Source organism: Periplaneta americana, chromosome 16 (genome assembly GCF_040183065.1).
Source record: "Periplaneta americana isolate PAMFEO1 chromosome 16, P.americana_PAMFEO1_priV1, whole genome shotgun sequence".
NCBI classification, from domain to species: Eukaryota; Metazoa; Arthropoda; class Insecta; order Blattodea; family Blattidae; genus Periplaneta; species Periplaneta americana.
The window spans coordinates 153,391,442-153,409,864 of record NC_091132.1 but is presented as its reverse complement, the minus strand read 5'-3'; the positions used below and the strand labels follow the sequence as shown (position 1 = coordinate 153,409,864).

Below are 18,423 nucleotides of genomic sequence, written 5' to 3'. Positions count from 1 at the left end.
ATAGATACACACTGTCTCGATGAATCCTGGAATGTGTATTTGCAGTACTTGGTTTTCAACCATCATTTTATATAATTCTGAATTCCAGTGCTGCTGAGGTGGACAATTTTTGTTTTGAACATCAAACAAAATGTATCAGGAACAGCAAGAGATGATCTAAGATCTGTACAGACCTCCACGTATAAAACTTAAGCACCCATATGCCATATGGCTTCGTACAGACAAAATTTTCTTTTTCCCATACGATTAACTAAAAAAATTGTAGATTCTCATATGATGTATGGCCCCATATGGCCTCCATGACAGCATTGCTTATAATGTACAGAGTGAAAGCGTTTTGTGAACTCGACATGGCTCAACATGCTCCATTATGTCTTTTGATTAGCTTATAATGTGCACCAGATCTATAGAAGATTATTTTATTGCAATTGTCTTGTATCATGTCTACTTATTCTGTCTTTATTCAAAGCTTTTCTTATAATGTTCACCACATCTAGAACAGAATATCTTGTTATTATAATTGTCTACTGATTCTGTCTTTATTCTAAGCTTTTCTTACAATGAGTACCAGATCCAGAGCAGATTATTTTGTTATAATAATTGTCTTGTATCATGTCTACTTATTCTGTGTCTTTATTCAAAGCTTGTGTTATAATGTGCACCAACTCCAGAGCAGATTATTTTGTTATAATAATTGTCTTGTATCATGTCTACATATTCTGTGTCTTTATTCAAAGCTTGTGCACCAACTCCAGAGCAGATTATTTTGTTATAATAATTGTCTTGTATCATGTTTACTTAGTCTGTGTCTTTATTCAAAGCTTGTGTTATAATATGCACCAACTCCAGAGCAGATTATTTTGTTATAATAATTATCTTGTATCATGTTTACTTATTCTGTGTCTTTAATTCAAAGCTAGTGTTATAATGTGCACCAACTCCAGAGCAGAATATTTTGTCATACTAATTGCCTCGCATCATGTCTATTTATTCTGTGTCTTTATTCAAAGACTGACTTATAATGTGCACCAGATCTAGAGCAGATTACATTGTTATTGTAATGGCCTTGTACCATATATACACCGTCCTTATCATAAAATGAAAAACATAGTATGATTAGGAATTAGAGAAACACCTAAAAATAATGTTGACGTAGGAAAGATTTGAACAAATCTACTACTACTACTACTAACACCAATGCCAACACTGCTGGTGTTTCTTCCTCCACAACTGATGTTGCAGCCACTGCCACTGCCTCCACTACTACTACATGGAGATTATTTGGTTGTGTGGTTATTTTCCTTCATGTAGTACAGTAGTGTGCAAATTAATCCGAACAACGTAATTACTTATGCAAAAACACTCAAATGGGATAAAAAAAGATCTAAGACATACCTCAGTAATCTATGTGGCCTCCCTTCTTCCTAATAACAGCTCTGAGACGATTTGGCATGTATTCCACTAATTTCCCACAAATATTCTTCATTTCTTCATCGCGAAACCATACATCAATGAGGGCAGAAATCATCTTCTCCTTTGTAGAACAATTCATTTTCTGCATTCTTCTTTGACCAAAATTGACCAAAAGTTCTCAATGGGGTTGATGTCGGGTGAGTTGCCTGGTCAGGGGAGTACCTGAATATTCTTCTTGTTGAAGAATTCTGTAGTTTTTCGAGACTTATGGCATGGTGCCAGGTCTTGTTGGAACACACCTCTGCATCCGGAAATGATTTTTGCAGCTGGGGTACGATTCTGGTTTCCAATAAGTGAATATATTTGTCAGAATTCATCATTCCCTTGATAGGTATTAATGCTCCAGGCCCTTCATGTGTAAAGGAACCCCAAAACATTACTTTAGGGGTGTATTTGGGTGCTTGTTGGAGATGAGCTGGTTACTTTTTCGGATCCTTTCCGTACATAAGAAACACAGTGGCCGTGGACCTTGAAATGAGACTCATTGGAAAAAAGTACATTCTTCCAGTCATTCACTGTCCAGTGTTGATGTAATTTTGCCCACATTAAGCGTTTTTTACACATAACAGGGGTTAGTAGTTGCTTCTTAATAGACTTACGAGCCCTTCGTCCAGCTTCCAAAAGCCTAAGCTACACTGTTGTGACGTGAATATTCGCCCCAGTAGGTAGCCATTACTCGCGGGTTAAGTCGACAGCAGTTAGTCTAGGATTTAATTTACTTTTCCTCACAATTAAACGATCATCTGCAGGTGAAGTCTTCCTTTTCCGGCCACAGTTTCCTTTTTTCTGGGGTGTGATGGACCCCAGTCTCCCTGTATCGTTTTATGATCGAATTAACAGTAGCCAAACCGATGTGACATTCTGCAGAAATTTGCCTCTGTGTCATAGAAGAATGGTCTGCTAATGTTATCATTTTAGACCGTTTTCGTGGAGTTGTATCCATTTGTGAAGATGACAGAATTTACACAGGATTGCAGTATTAAGTCTTCAACACAACTGAAATGCTTATAAGTACAAAACGACAGGCAAAATGTCACATATTATAAAAAAAATAATGACAGACCTCCAACAATGGAATTACACGTACTACAGATGTCAATTAAAGCAGTATGAGGAGCTGTGAGGCCAACAATGACAGAAAATGTAAAAATATGTCGTGTTCAGATTAATTTGCACGCTACTGTATACTGGGATGAAGGGGGAGAAACCTGCAAAAATAGCAGTTAAGAAGAATGAAGAAGAAAAAAAAAAAAAAGGATTTGCCATTTATTGAAACTATTTTCTTTTCTTACTTCAATTTGGACATTTTATTTCCTGTAGCTCCGAGGTATAAAACCTTCTTTCTTATATACTGTATAAACAGCTGTTCTGCATCTGAAAGGCTCTAAATATCCACCTGATTGTAGTATCATTTATTATATATCATTTACCAAGAAATGGCGCTACTATTACATGACTGGATGCCATCTAGTGTTCCGTTTTTTAAAACGTGATATGAGTTCCATTTAAATTCGATCTTTTGAACACTATACTAGTCCCATGAAGGTTACCAGATCGAATTCTACTGGACACAAAGTAAACAAAGAAAAAGTTATTATAATAATTCATACTTTAGATTCTAATTTAGAATGAGTAGAAATAAAGAACTGTGGATTTTTACCTACGAGATATGAGCACAAAGAAGAGATGAGAGAAGACACTGTGTAAGAGAAGAGTTGAAGGGTGAATAAAATTGTCGCCGTAATTTTCAATTAGATTTACGATTGGTTCAAGTGTTTAATTAGAAGATCGTATACATATTTGTTGAGGCTGGTGGAACGTGATGAAGCAGTGGCTCATCAGCCTTCGCCCTGTGTGAGCTGTTGCGACCAGTATTATTCTGGAATATTGTTATAAGTGATGCATTTGGAAAAATAATAATTACGCTATATATACCTCAGATAAAGGCTTCTTCTCTTCTGTATCGATGTTATCATTTGACTGTACAGCCAGTGGGTCGACCTCAGGTTCGATCTTGATCACATCCATCATGACTGAAATTAAGAATTTAAATGTACATGCAGAATCTGAGCTATTTGAAGCCACATAGTAGCTAGTGTGCATATCTATCTACGCACACGCACGCACACACACACACATAAACGAAAGTATTCATTAGCACAGAGGAGCATGTTGATTTTAGGCGAAAGTTGTCAAACAATATTTATGTTAGCAACAAACTGAAGACTGGCGTTGTCATATATTTTAATATAATTATCTGCTGCTTGCAAGGAAAACGCTATGCTTATCTTGGGTCTAATTTTGAGTTAAAAGTTGATTTCCCGGCCTGATGTCTAAGTGTCTAATAGCACGAAAAATGTATTTTATATTGTTTCAAAAATAAAGTGTTTATGAAAATCATCAGTTACTGTACGAAATTCTCCATGCAGAGAAAAGAAGCACATGCGATTTTCACATGAAGTAATAAGCTAATTACATAACCGACGGTAAAACATAGTTCTACACATTCAGTAAATGACAATCTATTTCACAATCATCATACCCGGACTATTGAAAGCATGATGAATAATTTATGAATCGAAATAATTTCTGCAAAAATTGTCCAAAACTTGGACATAAGTAAAATTCATTACATCCTAACTACAAGGATATAGCTAATATTTTCCGTTGTAATTAATTTTTTTTTTTTTTTTTAAGATATCAATATCCTTACACATCTTGTATATAGGTACTTATATTGACACATTACATATAGACTACTTATGTAAATAATTAGCCATTTCATATACACTGGAAACTTTAATGTAAATAATTACACATTTCATTTAGACTGGGAACTTCAAAATTTCTATCTTCTATGCCTAAGTATTGGCATTTATGACAGGAAATTAAAATTTTCTCTGCACTTAAAAAGGAATATATGTTACTTCCTTTTCTGAAAGATCAGTTTAAACTGAGGAGCAGTATAATTATTAATGGTAACATTATACAGGATTTTCATCTACCAAAAATTGTAATTTTAAAATGGAATTTCATAATTGTCCAGTATACAGATACCACTATTTATTCGAAATATCTTTTACAGGTAGGTACTAAGGCTATTGCATATTTTGAAGATCCCTTCCCGTCTGTTATGGTGGCAGGAGACCTATCAGTTACTTTCCTATGGGCTGACGTTCGAAGTTCCCTATTCGTTCCTCACAGGCAATGAAGGTGGTGTTTCAGATGAACAAACATACCACAAACAATGTCGAAATATCATCTCACAGCACAATATTGTCATTATTATCTACCTTCTTTTCGACAGAGTCCCAAAGACGGATTTATTGAGCGCCAGATAATACCGGTATGTTGGGAAACCTTTGGTCGCACTTCTCACGGACCATTCTCTATGACATCTCATGAACCACTGCTATTCTTCAGACTACATTTCTATACGTACAGTCATTAAATATTACATCACTTTCTGAGTTTCTGCGAATTGTCCTCTGGACCTTCATGCATTAAGCAGGAGGAAGATTGAAAATTGGTTTCCGTTAACTAGACATCCCAAATATAAATATATATTCAGTTCTTTCCAAGAAGCTATTGCTGAACGATTCACATCATTATTTCCAGTTTAGTGGAATCAACTCATCTTAATTAACGATATCAATCTTTGAAATTTTACTCTACTTCATTACTACTCCAATTCTACGTATCTCAAACTATACATTTACATCATAAAAATGCAATTAAAAAAAAGCCGCCCTAAATAAGGATTCGATAGATCGGCCTTAATCAATTCACAATGAACAATGATTAAAAACAATTATGTGACAATTTGAAAGAAAAAAAATTAAGATATATGATAAGAAAACAAAGGAAATCATTTACAATAAAACTTTCTTGGGTGCAAATGATTACTAATTATAGATAAGGATGATTTTAACACATGAGATCTTATGGCATCAATCGTTGCATCAGAAATTTTAAATTAAGTTGATTTAAAGTTTCTTGCGGGATTGTACTACGAGATGCTGACAATAAGGCTCATAGATGACTTGTTTTTCACCACACACCTCTTGTGGCTGTTGCTCATGCATCTCGAAACGGATTGTGGAATCAAGAATGACACCCTTATCCTTCTGCTGATCAATTATGATATCAGCACGTCTAGTAGAGCCATCACAAGAGACGCAACCAACCTCCTCATAAACTTCATGGGAAGCATTCTGACGGATTGAAGCTGCAATGAGAGAACGAACCGTATTATGTCTGTTGATTTGGAGCAATCCTCCATGATGGCAGAAACCCAAGACGTGAGGAAGCGAGCCTTGCTCATCGCATCTACTGCAACGGGTTGAGTCAAGAGTTCTGCCAGGGAGAGTAGGTACAGGTATTGTATTACAGTTCATCTTAATGGCTTGCGTCCACTGACTGCTCGAAAGTCCCTTTTTGGTTGAGATCCACGAATTACCTCTCTTCCAGTGAGAATAGAAAACAACTCCCAAACCTTTAGTTTTCAATTTCCTCCATTGATGAAAAGAATCTTCATGCAATGCTTTTCATAGTTTTTGAGAAGAAATACATTCAGAGCACTCGAAGGTAATTGGTAATTGTTTGATGCAATGTTCAATTTCGTTTGGAAGATTCCGAGTGGCTGCTACCTTCTGATCTTTAACACCACTCCATGCCTTAGGATTCTCGGTTAATCTACCGTTAAGTCGAGAAACAACAAATTCTATTAACCTTATATGTTATGGTAGTGTTCTTTTGTAAATTAAAATATGTACAAAAATCTATTGTTATACCGTATCCAAATTATTTTCAATGTGGCTGAAAGGCGAATATACAAACTTACACCTATATTTTATGCAAATCATATCAATTATTATAAGCCAAATATAAAATGAACAATTTACGTGACGTCATTGCTTTTATTTATTTATTATATTCGGTTATTTTACGACGCTGTATCAACATCTAGGTTATTTAGCGTCTGAATGGTATGAAGATGATAATGCCGGTGAAATGAGTCCGGGATCCAGCACCGAAAGTTACCCAGCATTTGCTCGTATTGGATTGAGGGAAAACCCCAGAAAAAACCTCAACCAGGTAACTTGCCCCGACCGGGATTCGAACCCGGGCCACCTGGTTTCGCAGCCAGACACGCTGACCGTTACTCCACAGGTGTGGACTCATTGCTTTTCATTCACGCAATTTGTATAAATATTTTGGAGATATTGAAAGTTGTATAGATTTGTCTGTTTGTGATCTGTGGATGTGTGTGTCGTCCACAAATTATTGTCCAGCAAAGAAAATATGAAGTGTGTGTGTGGAACCGAAGGGAACTGGGGTGGCAGAAGAATAAAACTCTGCCATAATGCTTAAACTGTAGTAGTTGTCATAAAGAAAGTGAAGCAGTGGAGACCTGATTTCAACATACTAAACTGATTCGTTGACATAGTTCAAAATTTATCTCTGGCTATTCCATATAAAGATCTTAGATGCTGCAATCGAAGCTGAAGTCGTGCTAATACTGTCGTGGGCTACTATACGCATACCTACCTTATTTCAGTTGTCAATGTTCTACAATCTGATATCAACACAGAGCAATACCAGGCGTGACATTGCAACTTGATTTAAGTGCATATTCAGCATTAAGTATGATCAAGCTGCCGTGGCACAAGTTCATGTATGAGACTGCAACATAGCCTTATTGTTGTTGTTTAGTCAACTGTCCAAAAACAAGTCTGAATCTGACAAGTGTTACCAGCGAATAGGAATAATAAAGAATGGACTCTGAGAGAATTTCCCTGTTTTTTTTTTCTGCGCGCATGCGCTCCGTTAGCGTATAATTCAACTTTCAAACGCTAGAGGTCCATGTAATCGAGCATCCGCTAATGGTGAAACATCAATCCTGATTCGCTGGCAAGTCTGCTGAAAAGTATTTCTGTTGTCCATTGTTGGTGCGATATCAGCATCAACTCGAGGGGGAAAAAGCAGAAACTCCCGCTGATGCAGATTACTAAATCAAAAGTACCTACGCGCAGTGTCCGTACTTAGGCTACTTACTTACTTACTTACAAATGGCTTTTAAGGAACCCGAAGGTTCATTGCCGCCCTCACATAAGCCCGCCATTGGTCCCTATCCTGTGCAAGATTAAGCCAGTCTCTATCATCATACCCCACCTCCCTCAAATCCATTTTAATATTATCCTCCCATCTACGTCTCGGCCTCCCTAAAGGTCTTTTTCCCTCCGGTCTCCCAACTAACACTCTATATGCATTTCTGGATTCGCCCATACGTGCTACATGCCCTGCCCATCTCAAACGTCTGGATTTCAAGTTCCTAATTATGTCAGGTGAAGAATACAATGCGTGCAGTTCTGTGTTGTGTAACTTTCTCCATTCTCCTGTAACTTCATCCCGCTTAGCCCCAAATATTAGGCTACATGAAAATAAACAAACTATTAGGCCTATACGTTATGAGATAAGTGTATGGTTAAGTAAATAATTGCATCGAAAGTTTAAACACGCTGGCAACATCGCAATGCCCAAGATTCCGCATGGAGCCATTGAACTCCTGTAAACAAAAATGGCAAAAAAAAAGCGACTGCTTCGACCCTGGTTTTTCTCGACCGAATTTAAAGTCTCTTCTTCTCTGTCAACAATTTCGTCAGTCGTTATCGACCCCAATTGCAAAATATTGAAATTACGCTGCCAGCCTGTGTCACGGACTAGCTGACAGACAGCTATGAATATCTCTGCACTGGGTAATGAATGAATTATATAGCCATGATGTCCCATGTTGGACAAAGGCCATCTGTGCTAGGGGTAGGATCCCCTTTAGTGATGAACCCTGGGTGCTCGTTTAGTAAGCTAATCTAGACCAGGTGTAGTTACTGTCGCGGCACTGTTATTTAATCCTCTTAAACTTCACTAGTGTCAGCATTTTGTTCTTTGGTCTTTTTACGCAATGTCCACGTATTACTAATACCAGCACTTTGACAAACGCTGAGATTACTATTTACAATATTTTAATTAAAACTTCCAACAACACTGACTTTACTATTTACAATATTTTAATGGCATTTTCAAAAACAATTACTTTACTATTTACAATATTTTGACACGTATGTTTGTTATTTTCAACCAACACTTTCAAAGTCACTGAGATTACCATCTATAAAATTTAACATTCTGCCGGAAACCTTTCTGCATACACGCGTAGAATGGCACTGGGACAAGACAATCTTGACTACCAATTATCCCCTACTCATATCGAGCGAGAACAGCTGATCAGAGTTGCCACATCTAGTCGTGTCAGTCAAGCAACAAATTTGCAATACTTTATATTTAATTTACACGAAAATCGTCCATTCTATCGAAATACGACAAAGGAAAAAAAAAAATTCTTTATTAGATTCTCTATTGGTATTGAGAGAAAACAAGATCCGGTGTATAGTAATTATCCACAACGATGACGTTAAATTTCAGGAAAAAAAACAATTCTTTTAGTAAACTCTAAACTTCTCACCGATAGTTAGTCAGTTAGTGGGGTTTAGAAAGGGCATGTCAGCTACTATGGCTTGAGAGGTATACGAGGTGTACGATCCTCCTCTACTACTTCTTATAGTGGCTGTTATTCGCCAGGTGGATGGTACATTGGAGGATTAGATGTGCGCAGTGGAAGACTTTTAGAAATGAATAGTGTGAATTTGTATAACAGATATAATTAACAATAATGGATAACAATATACATGAAAGATAAATTAAATAACATATAAGTATGAAATTAAATGAATGTGAATATAACAAGTTAATCTGAATAAGTACCAAAGCAATGACTGAATCGTGGAGAGTTTGACTACACTGGGCAAACATACTTATAGGTCGTAATAGAATCTAATACGCCCATCTCTCAATAATCAATTACTGACCCATTAATCATTTAGTCATTGAAACATTCTCTCAATAGATATATGTATATCCAACTAGATATAAAGCTCAACATGAACGCCCAGTCAGTACACTAACTCATAACACATGGCCCATTCAATTATAGTTAACATAGCATCTGATTAACCAAACTCAACGTACACATAAACTCAGTATAACACAAAGAATTTACCCAGTACAAAGCGTCACATGACTGATCACTATATAAATTACTAATTGCACATATGTCTCACATAAACCGTGCAGATAGCACTAACAACAATCTCCGTACTTTACAATTAAACAATGTATATATTTTATATTAAAAAAATGCCCAAGAGAGAGAGAGAGAGATACGATATGTGATAAGTAACCGACAATAATTTCAAATACCAATAATCATTTGAATAGCAACGGAAAGTCAATGCACTCGATTCCTGAATACCGGCGTCGAAACCAATAATCACCAAAATGGAGTAGGAAATACTAGAATAGGTAAATGAGACCCATACTATTCTAGTTCATTACAGCGTCAAATACGACGTAACCCCCGAGATCGTAATCACTACGCTATCACCCAAACCGTCTTGGAACATCAAAACCTCACATATCAAATCATACTTCTTCACGTAATCCCCTAACATCAAACCTCACATATCAAATCATATTTCCTCACATAATCCTCTAATACAATACAACCTGCTATATCGCAATAACTTAACCCAAGACGTATCATCAGTGAGTGATTTCCAATACATGATCCCGCATAATATCTCAAACACATACAACCAAAATTGAGAATATCACAACCCACATTTGCCTACTCCAATGATTACACATGTGATACAACTAATGCCGCGATAAATCCCAAAATATATTCATATCAAACAAGATTCCATATAGTCCGTAAATACTCAAGTGAAATATAATGACACACTATTCTCGAACAATCTACCAGGATGAACTTAAGTTACCAAAGTAGAATACAGTTCGAGCTCCATTTTCCGAGTGCACGTCGATTGCCTAAAAGAAACTGTCGACACGGGCTCCGACTCCTGAGTGATGTTATCCCTACGGCCTCAGGCTCCTGAGTGAAGTAACATGACTGCACGTAGCCAAGTAAACTCGCTTTCCCTCTCTCCTCGTCTGACGTAATCAACCGGCCCGTAGGATAATTTGGATAAGAAAATGAAGGGATTCATAGTGCTATCTATAATATGACGTCTGAGAGCACTCTGTCGGACGAAGTGACGTACTAGATGAACAGCTACGATGTCGGGCACGGCTCAGGCTATTTGTGTCATGTATATCAAGGGTCTTTTCACATTCAATACTTAATACACTGAGAGCACTAAGTCTTTCTTGAGTCATGGTACTGGAGCACTGAGATTCGTTTCACCACAGGTAGTTTGTGTTTGACTGCTTGGTCGAAATACTGAGTCTATTTTAGTCAATTTCGAAACAGATTTTTCAAGTATTTTCCTTTTGCGTTTTTCCGCACCACTTAAAGGTTCATAATTACTTCTAAAAGGTTTTATTGTCACAAAACATAAGAAAAATGATGAATTAAATCTAGTAACAAGCAGACATGTTGCTGATTTCATATGCCAGAGAGTAAAAAGAGTGACTATGCGTTACGGAAAATCCATAATGGGGGGCCCTGAACTGTAATTCGAACTCATTTCCAAATATGTGTCAGTAACCACTGAACGTTTTCGGGCCCCCTCGCAACGCAGGGTCTGCAGGGGTGTAGGTTATGCCACTGATATGAGCATTCCTATATAGAAATAATTACCATGGGTCAACATAATTTCCTCTATTCCAAATCTGGATTTTTATAAAAATACCTCGTCAAAGGAGCAGGAGCAGCAGCAGCAATTCCAAACTTTTCGCGAAGTGGCTTGGTACTATTTTATGTAAGACTACAAAGGTGCATCTACATGGTTGAACTTTTCTTTCAACTTTTTCGCATTCAAGCACTGCATGCAAGAGTGAACCAAATGCCTTCAATAGGGATTAGCAAAGTTTTACCGTTAGATGGCAGGAGCGTTCCATGCGGCACAAGGCTATATTATGTCATATGCTACAGTTCATTACGTTCTCCTGCTTGTTGCTTTTCTGTGCGTGTCAAAATTATATTTATAATTATTTTGTATAACCTAGTATAATTTAATATAATTCAATATTTTCTTATCTCATAATCTAATTTAATTTACAATAAATTATAGCGTAAACTTGTATAATACTGAGCAATTCCCCTTAAGAGATGGATGGGGAAATCTGCAGTATGCAGAATATAGATACGAGTAAATTGAATGTTTATGAATCTAAACGAGAACATTGAGAACGAGGTGCACGAATAAAAAAAAAGAATCTTTGTCGAAGGTGAATATTGCCTCTTTAACCAGAAGTATTGTGAGTAGGTACCATACGCGATAAACAGGATATGCAGCCACCAATGTCCTTTTTTTAATAGAGAAGGGACTATGGGGCTTGAATTCCTCATACATTTTTTCTATAATTGCACAAAGAATAAATGCAATTTTTAATAGGATGATATAATATGATGCCAGTAGTATCACGAATATTCGTGCATTTTGTAGGTTAAGGACATACAGTTTTGAATCCTATATATGATGATTTTGAATATTTGAAGTTAAAACATGGTTTCAGTAAGTTACATAGACTACATTATTTATAGGCCTATATATATATTTTTTTTTTTTTCACTACGAATCATCCGACCTAGACAATAAACATCCCAGTTCATCGAGTGGTTACTGTAGGCCAAGTATCATTCCATTGTAAAATGCAGTCGTAAACTTCGGGGACTCCTACAAGTACTGCATACAATCTAAAGTAACATAGGTTAGTGTCGAGGTTGCATATGTTATTAATGTTTTTTTTCTTTCCCTCTTCCAAAATGAAACTGTAGCCAGCAATTCCTTATTTGAAGTAGTTCTTTTTATTTAATAGGCGCAATTTTAGTAGTTATACTTTTTTTGAGGTTGAAAGCATATATTCAGAATCTTTTGGGACCTGATTGAAAGCAAAAAGCTTTCCTGGTTTTTACATATAGGAACACAAGAAAAGTTTGGAATTTCGAGTTGTTTTTAAGAGTATTTAATATACTAATACACTACATAAATCCTCAATGTTTATATATTGGAAACCAAATGCACACGCAAAGCTCATCCCTCAAAGTACACGCACGCCATCTATTGGTGCTAGTTCGGATATCCCTACTGTGCATGTTTTTTCCACTAAATATGAAAGTGCATGTGACAATTGAAAGCTTCCCATCACTGGTGGGTAACTTGTGCGTATTTTGTGACAAAATCTGCATGCATCTTAATTCAAGTTTCGTTTTGAACTTGATTCTTTCAATATTCTCCTCGTACCTTGCCCCACTTGCGATATTACCTACTCTATATTCTGTGTTATTTGCTCAGACACAGACATAGACTTTTGGAGGAATACAATTACTCTTCTTCGCATTATCCCTAAAGATATAGCAAACAGAAAATAAGTATTAGCTAGGGTGTAGTCTTACTGGCTGTGGTAGTATTCATTTAATTCTTGAATACATCAATTGGTTTACGGCCTAAAAGAATCATGGACAATATCATAGGGAGGACAGACAGGCATGGAAGCTAAGTGCAGAACGGCAACTGCAACATTACTTAACCTTAAAATACACAGACACCAGAAACAGAGACGTTTCAAACATCGTGTCCCTTAAATCTACTGTCATTTATTTTTATGGGAAAATTTGAACGAACAGATCATAGAAGCTCCGCCCACTATCCCCTCCACTAGGAAGTCGTGGTTGACACCTAGCAGAGGAAAATCTAGGAAGCAAAAGTAGAATTTCGTTCCGTTTCTCTCTTTTTTCTCTCACTTGCCATCTCTCTCTTTTTTTTTTCCTAATTAGACCACAAAGCTATGACGAGACATGTTGAAAATAAGCAAAATTAATCTACTTATCGTCGGCTTGTAATGTAAACCTGCTCACGCCAAAAGGAAAATTTTACAAGAGAAGCAAAAAACTAACTTTAAATTACCTCTGAAACTTTAGGACCAAATCCAAAGTACAGGTGGCATTTGTACCTGTACTTTGGATTTGGTCCTAAAGTTTCAGAGTTAATTTAAACTCAGTTTCTTGCTTCCCTTGTAAAATTTTCTTTTTGCCGGTTAGCAGGTTTACACTCTGAGCCGACGTTATGTTCAATGAGCAGATAACGTCTGTAAGTGAAGAAGCAAGGGAGACGAGTTTGAATCTCCAATTGTATTACTTTCAGAGGTGTGTGTTCTATTGTGCTAAGCACAATCATTTTAAATTTGTTATTGGTGTAATTGTTCCCACGTGAGGGCTGTTGTATGTACACCTAAATTTTACCGAAGTGAGCTAGTTAATAAGTATAATTTTTACCACGTGAGTGTCGACTGCACATTTAATTTTGGCGGAATTCAGCTAGTTAACAGGTGTAATTTTGGTTTGTTGTGTTTTGTGTTATGCGTGAGTGCCAAATGCACAATTCATTATGGTTGGCTTGGAAGTGTGCTGGGGCAGGCAGTAGACAGAAAGAGCAGCTACCGTGTGTTGAGCATGCGGCGAGAGTGGGGATAATTCCTCTAATGGCGATCTGTTCGTTCAGAGTTAGCCATTTTTATTCAATTTTCATCAGAGTACAGCATCTTAAACCAATTATGTGAAGCCAAAGACATTGCAAATAATTTTTATACAGTTTGTTTACATATGCGTGGGTGTGTATGATTGTGGACATAACGATGATATTAAGACCAAGTGAAGAGAAGAGAATAGAAGCATTTGAAATGTGAATATGGAGAAGAATGGAACGTGTGAAATGGACAGACAGAATAAGAAACGAAGCAGTGTTGGAAAGAGTGGATGATGAAAGAATGATGCTGAAACTGATGAGAAAGAGGATAAGGAATTGGCTTGGCCACTGATTGAGAAGAAACTGCCTTCTTAAGAATGCACTGAAAGGAATGGTGAACTGGAGAAGAGTTCGGGGCAGAACAAGACATCAGATGATAGACGACATTAAGATATATTGGTCATATGAAGAGACAAAGAGAAAGGCACAAATTAAAAGAGACTGAAGAATGCTGGGTTTGCAGTGAAAGACCTGGCATTGGGCAGAACATTATGAATGAAAGAGAAACTACACTTCCAAATGGTGAAATAATTATCCAAATCAGTTAAGTAGCATCTGAGATTAATTCAGTCAAACACAAAAAATTCTCTGTATATTAATATTGATAAACATTTACATATTTTCCTCATAGAATACAATTATACTTTGTGGAAAGTGTTACATGAGTACCTTCAATTTGTTGTGCGAGGTCACCTAAAACAGACGCAGTCATTTGCTTTGATGTCGTTATAGCCTAATAGTTTGAGGCGGCACTGATAAAATGTACTATTATTAAAAAGTCGTATATTTCGTTAAATATCAATCTTATCAAAGTATATATAAAATAAAACTTATCGAAAACAGTTTTTAAAGAAACTTTTTTATATAATACTTTTAATAAAAATCAATAATAATCGTGATATTTCGATTTAATTCAAGCCTCCTTATAGTTCCCATTTTAAATAAAGTATTTGGAAAGCCATATAGCCTAAAATCTAAGTTGAAACTAACTTAATTTATACACCTATTTTCGTAGAAGTAGCTTCAGCCATTATCGAGTCAAATGATAACAAACATCCAGGAAGACAGATATATAAACGGAAATGTCTAAAATGAGATTTTTAGTCTAAGGATAGTTAATTATACATGTTAACACTAATTATTTTATGGAAAGCAAAAATTGCCAAAATAATTTTGGTTACAGATTTATGATTAATATACAATAGATAATGATTTATTAACAATCTTAGGCCTATATGTTATTCTCCTGTTACTAAAATCTTTTAGTTCCATAATGATTATTATTAATAATAATTAGAGTAATAAATTCTAGAATTCTTTTGAAGGAAGGGGGATTAATCTGACTTGCTTGCAGTAACCCATTTTCTGTTCAAAATATTATGGTCACTCTAAGTATGCCTGAGTACATGAGATTTCATATTTGACCTATGGGAGAAGCACATTCCGCATACATCGCACTTGAATGGTTTTTCGCCAGTGTGAAGGCGTACATGACCTTTGAGAGCATTTTGTGTCAAGAATCCTCTTCCACAAACACCGCACTTGAATGGTCTATCACCAGTATGTTGCCGTTGATGGACGTTAAGATTACACAGTTGCGAGAAATCCTTTCCACAAACATCGCATTTTAATGGTTTCTCACCAGTATGATTGCGATTATGGACGTTTAGATTACTTAGTCGAGAGAAACATTTTCCACAAACATTGCACTTGAATGGTTTCTCACCAGTATGATCTCGTAAGTGAAGCTTCAAGTAGCTCAGTTGAGAAAACGATTTCCTACAAACATTGCAATTAAATAGTTTCTCACCATTATGGTGGCGTTGGTGAAGTTTTAGATTACTGTGCTGAGAGAAACATTTTCCACATAAATCACATTTGAATGGTTTTTCACCGCTATGAACGCGTTCATGACATTTTAGGCTACAAGGTTGTGTGAAAAACTTTCCACAAATATCGCATTTGAATGGTTTCTCACCCGTATGGCGGCGCTCATGTTTATATAAGGTACCCGAATTTGAGAAGCACTTTCCACAAAAATCGCAAGAGTATGGCTTTAACCCTGTGTGCAGAAGTGAATGACAATTTAGAGATCGCTGATCAGAGAAAGACTTCCCGCAGATATCGCATTTGAAAAGCTTTTCGCGTGTATGTTTCAAGACATGCCTTTTCAAATTACTCGAAGTTGAGAAAAACTTTTCACAGACACTGCATTTATATAAATCTTCAGTTGTACGAGTCCCCAGCAGCTTCGTGCAGGAATGAGATCGCCTGGCCTCTTCACGTTCAAAATCTATAAGATCTGATGATAAAGAGATGTCATGCGTCTCTGTAAAACTATCACAAAAATATACATACAATTAGTCTTAGAAACCGTCACAAAAACAAGCGCAGAAGTGAACATAAAGTGTACAAAGGCATCATATCTTAAAACTACTATTCAACAGCATGTTACAGGATCATAATCATTTAGATATTCATTTTGTGTACCTATATTAATGTATTGTGGATCCCTATCACCACAGCATGACGCAAACTCAGATTGCATATAGAGAAGACAGTCTCCAGATATGAAGGGTAGCTGCGAATATATTAAATAAGCAGTCATGGACAGACAATAAGGGGTGGTTCTCCAGCTTGGGGGTTTGGCGAAGATCTAACAACCGTAACACCATAAAAAAAACAGCTTGTTACGAAACCACACAGTAAGCCTTGGAATGGGACTGATTCTCTGGCACTACCACAGCAAAGAGAGATGGGAGAGCATGTAGCACATATGGACGAATCCAGAAATGCATACAGTGTGTTAGTTGGGAGGCTGGAAGGAAAAAGACCTTTGGAGAGGCCGAGACGTAGATAGGAGGATAACATTAAAATAGATTTGAGGGAGGTGGATATGATGATAAGAGACTGGTTTAATGTTGCACAAGATATGGACCAATGGGCTTATGTGAGGGCGGTAATGAACCTCCGGGTTTCTTAAAAACCATGTCAGTCAGTACATACATGCCTACATTATATGCTACATCACTAACAAGTAATATAACGGAAATGATTACCAAAATTCTAGATGGGAAGAATATAGATCTGGTTCTTAATGCATGCTGAGGATCATATTTCAAGTTACGCAGCTACTAAAATTAATAAATGGAAAATTTTACTTTAAGATGATGCGTTACTGAGATTAAAAAAAAAAAAAACACAATTCTTCAGCTAGAAAGTTAAAATTTTTTCTGATATGCACATCAAATATCATAATCATACATTCTAATTTTCAATCTTTCTCATAGACACTTAAAAAAATTAAGCTTATTATTTTTTTAAATGTTCTTAGTCAAAATCTCATTTCTAAAAAAAATAAATTTACTCTAAAATTTTCTTAAAGGTAACACTGCATATTGTGCAATGGAGCCCATTGTCGAATTTGTTCATTTGTAAAAAAATATATATATATTTTTTCTTCAATGTTCACACTTTAGTAAAAATAAATAGTACAAAAAATGTTCATACTGCTTTAAGTTTAATTCTCTAGGAATAAAACTAAGTTGAATACAGCAAATCAAATGCTCTATTTCACAACAGAGATACTAATGAATAATCATAAGCATGCAAAATGTCACTCATCACTCTGGCTTTAACCATTGAAAAATAAAATGAACACTTGTTGAAAACATAAAGCATTTCCTCTTTGAGATAATTAAATTTAAAGCTTTGGTTACACATGATTCGTGCAGTGACACAACTCCTACCAAATTATAGAAAACTCTACTTACAATTAAGATATTGGATAAAATTTTCACGAAAATAAACCTCATGAAACTGTACATTTTTTTATCGCGAAAGTAAAGGAAAAATAACAAAATTTGTGAAAATTCGACTATTTTCAGTAGCCCTAGGCCAGTCAACGAAGGTGAACATGCAAATCAATAAATTCATTAAGTAGGCGATTTCCCAGAAAGGCAGATGCATATATCTGAAAAATTAAATCTCACCAGAAGGCTTAACATAGTTTTCCCTCAGAATTGAGCAAGCATCGTGAGTTACACATTATGCAAATAAGAATGGCAGTTCGTCGAAAAAAAAAAAAACAAACGAACAAAAAACGAAAAAAAAAATGATATGGTTGGGATATACTGTAATGAATTACAGTGGCGGCTAAAGCTACTTTGAGCAGTGCTAGGACATTCAAGTCAGAAACGAAAAGTAACAATAATGTATCATTTTATATTTTGAATATTTTAAACCACCACTAACACCACCACCACCACCGCCGCCGCCGCCGCCGCCGCCACCACCACCACCACCACTACTACTACTACTACTACTACTACTACTACTACTACCA

The 18,423-nt window shown here is 36.2% G+C and overlaps 2 protein-coding genes across 10 annotated transcripts in view; both read right to left on the bottom strand.

Annotated features, from left to right (window-relative positions):
* The window catches only part of LOC138691422 (zinc finger protein 235-like), a 39,760-nt gene extending 26,424 nt beyond the window's left edge, over positions 1 to 13,336 (bottom strand). The window contains exons 1-3 of one of the 3 annotated variants that reach the window (XM_069813345.1): positions 7,024 to 7,501; positions 5,535 to 5,701; positions 3,409 to 3,506 (exon numbers count right to left, since the gene is read on the bottom strand). In XM_069813345.1, the coding sequence (XP_069669446.1) occupies positions 3,409 to 3,504 (96 nt within the window). In that variant the 5' untranslated portion in view covers positions 3,505 to 3,506; positions 5,535 to 5,701; positions 7,024 to 7,501. Of the gene's footprint in view, positions 1 to 3,408; positions 3,507 to 5,534; positions 5,702 to 7,023; positions 7,502 to 10,370 lie in introns of those variants that run through there. The other 2 variants (XM_069813346.1, XM_069813344.1) reach the window with 2 other exon arrangements.
* Positions 13,333 to 18,423, bottom strand: part of LOC138691420 (zinc finger protein ZFP2-like) — a 77,667-nt gene continuing 72,576 nt past the window's right edge. For all 7 annotated transcript variants that reach the window (XM_069813336.1, XM_069813332.1, XM_069813333.1 and 4 more), the window contains one exon: positions 13,333 to 16,415. In XM_069813336.1, the coding sequence (XP_069669437.1) occupies positions 15,467 to 16,415 (949 nt within the window). In that variant the 3' untranslated portion in view covers positions 13,333 to 15,466. The remainder of the gene's footprint in view (positions 16,416 to 18,423) is intronic.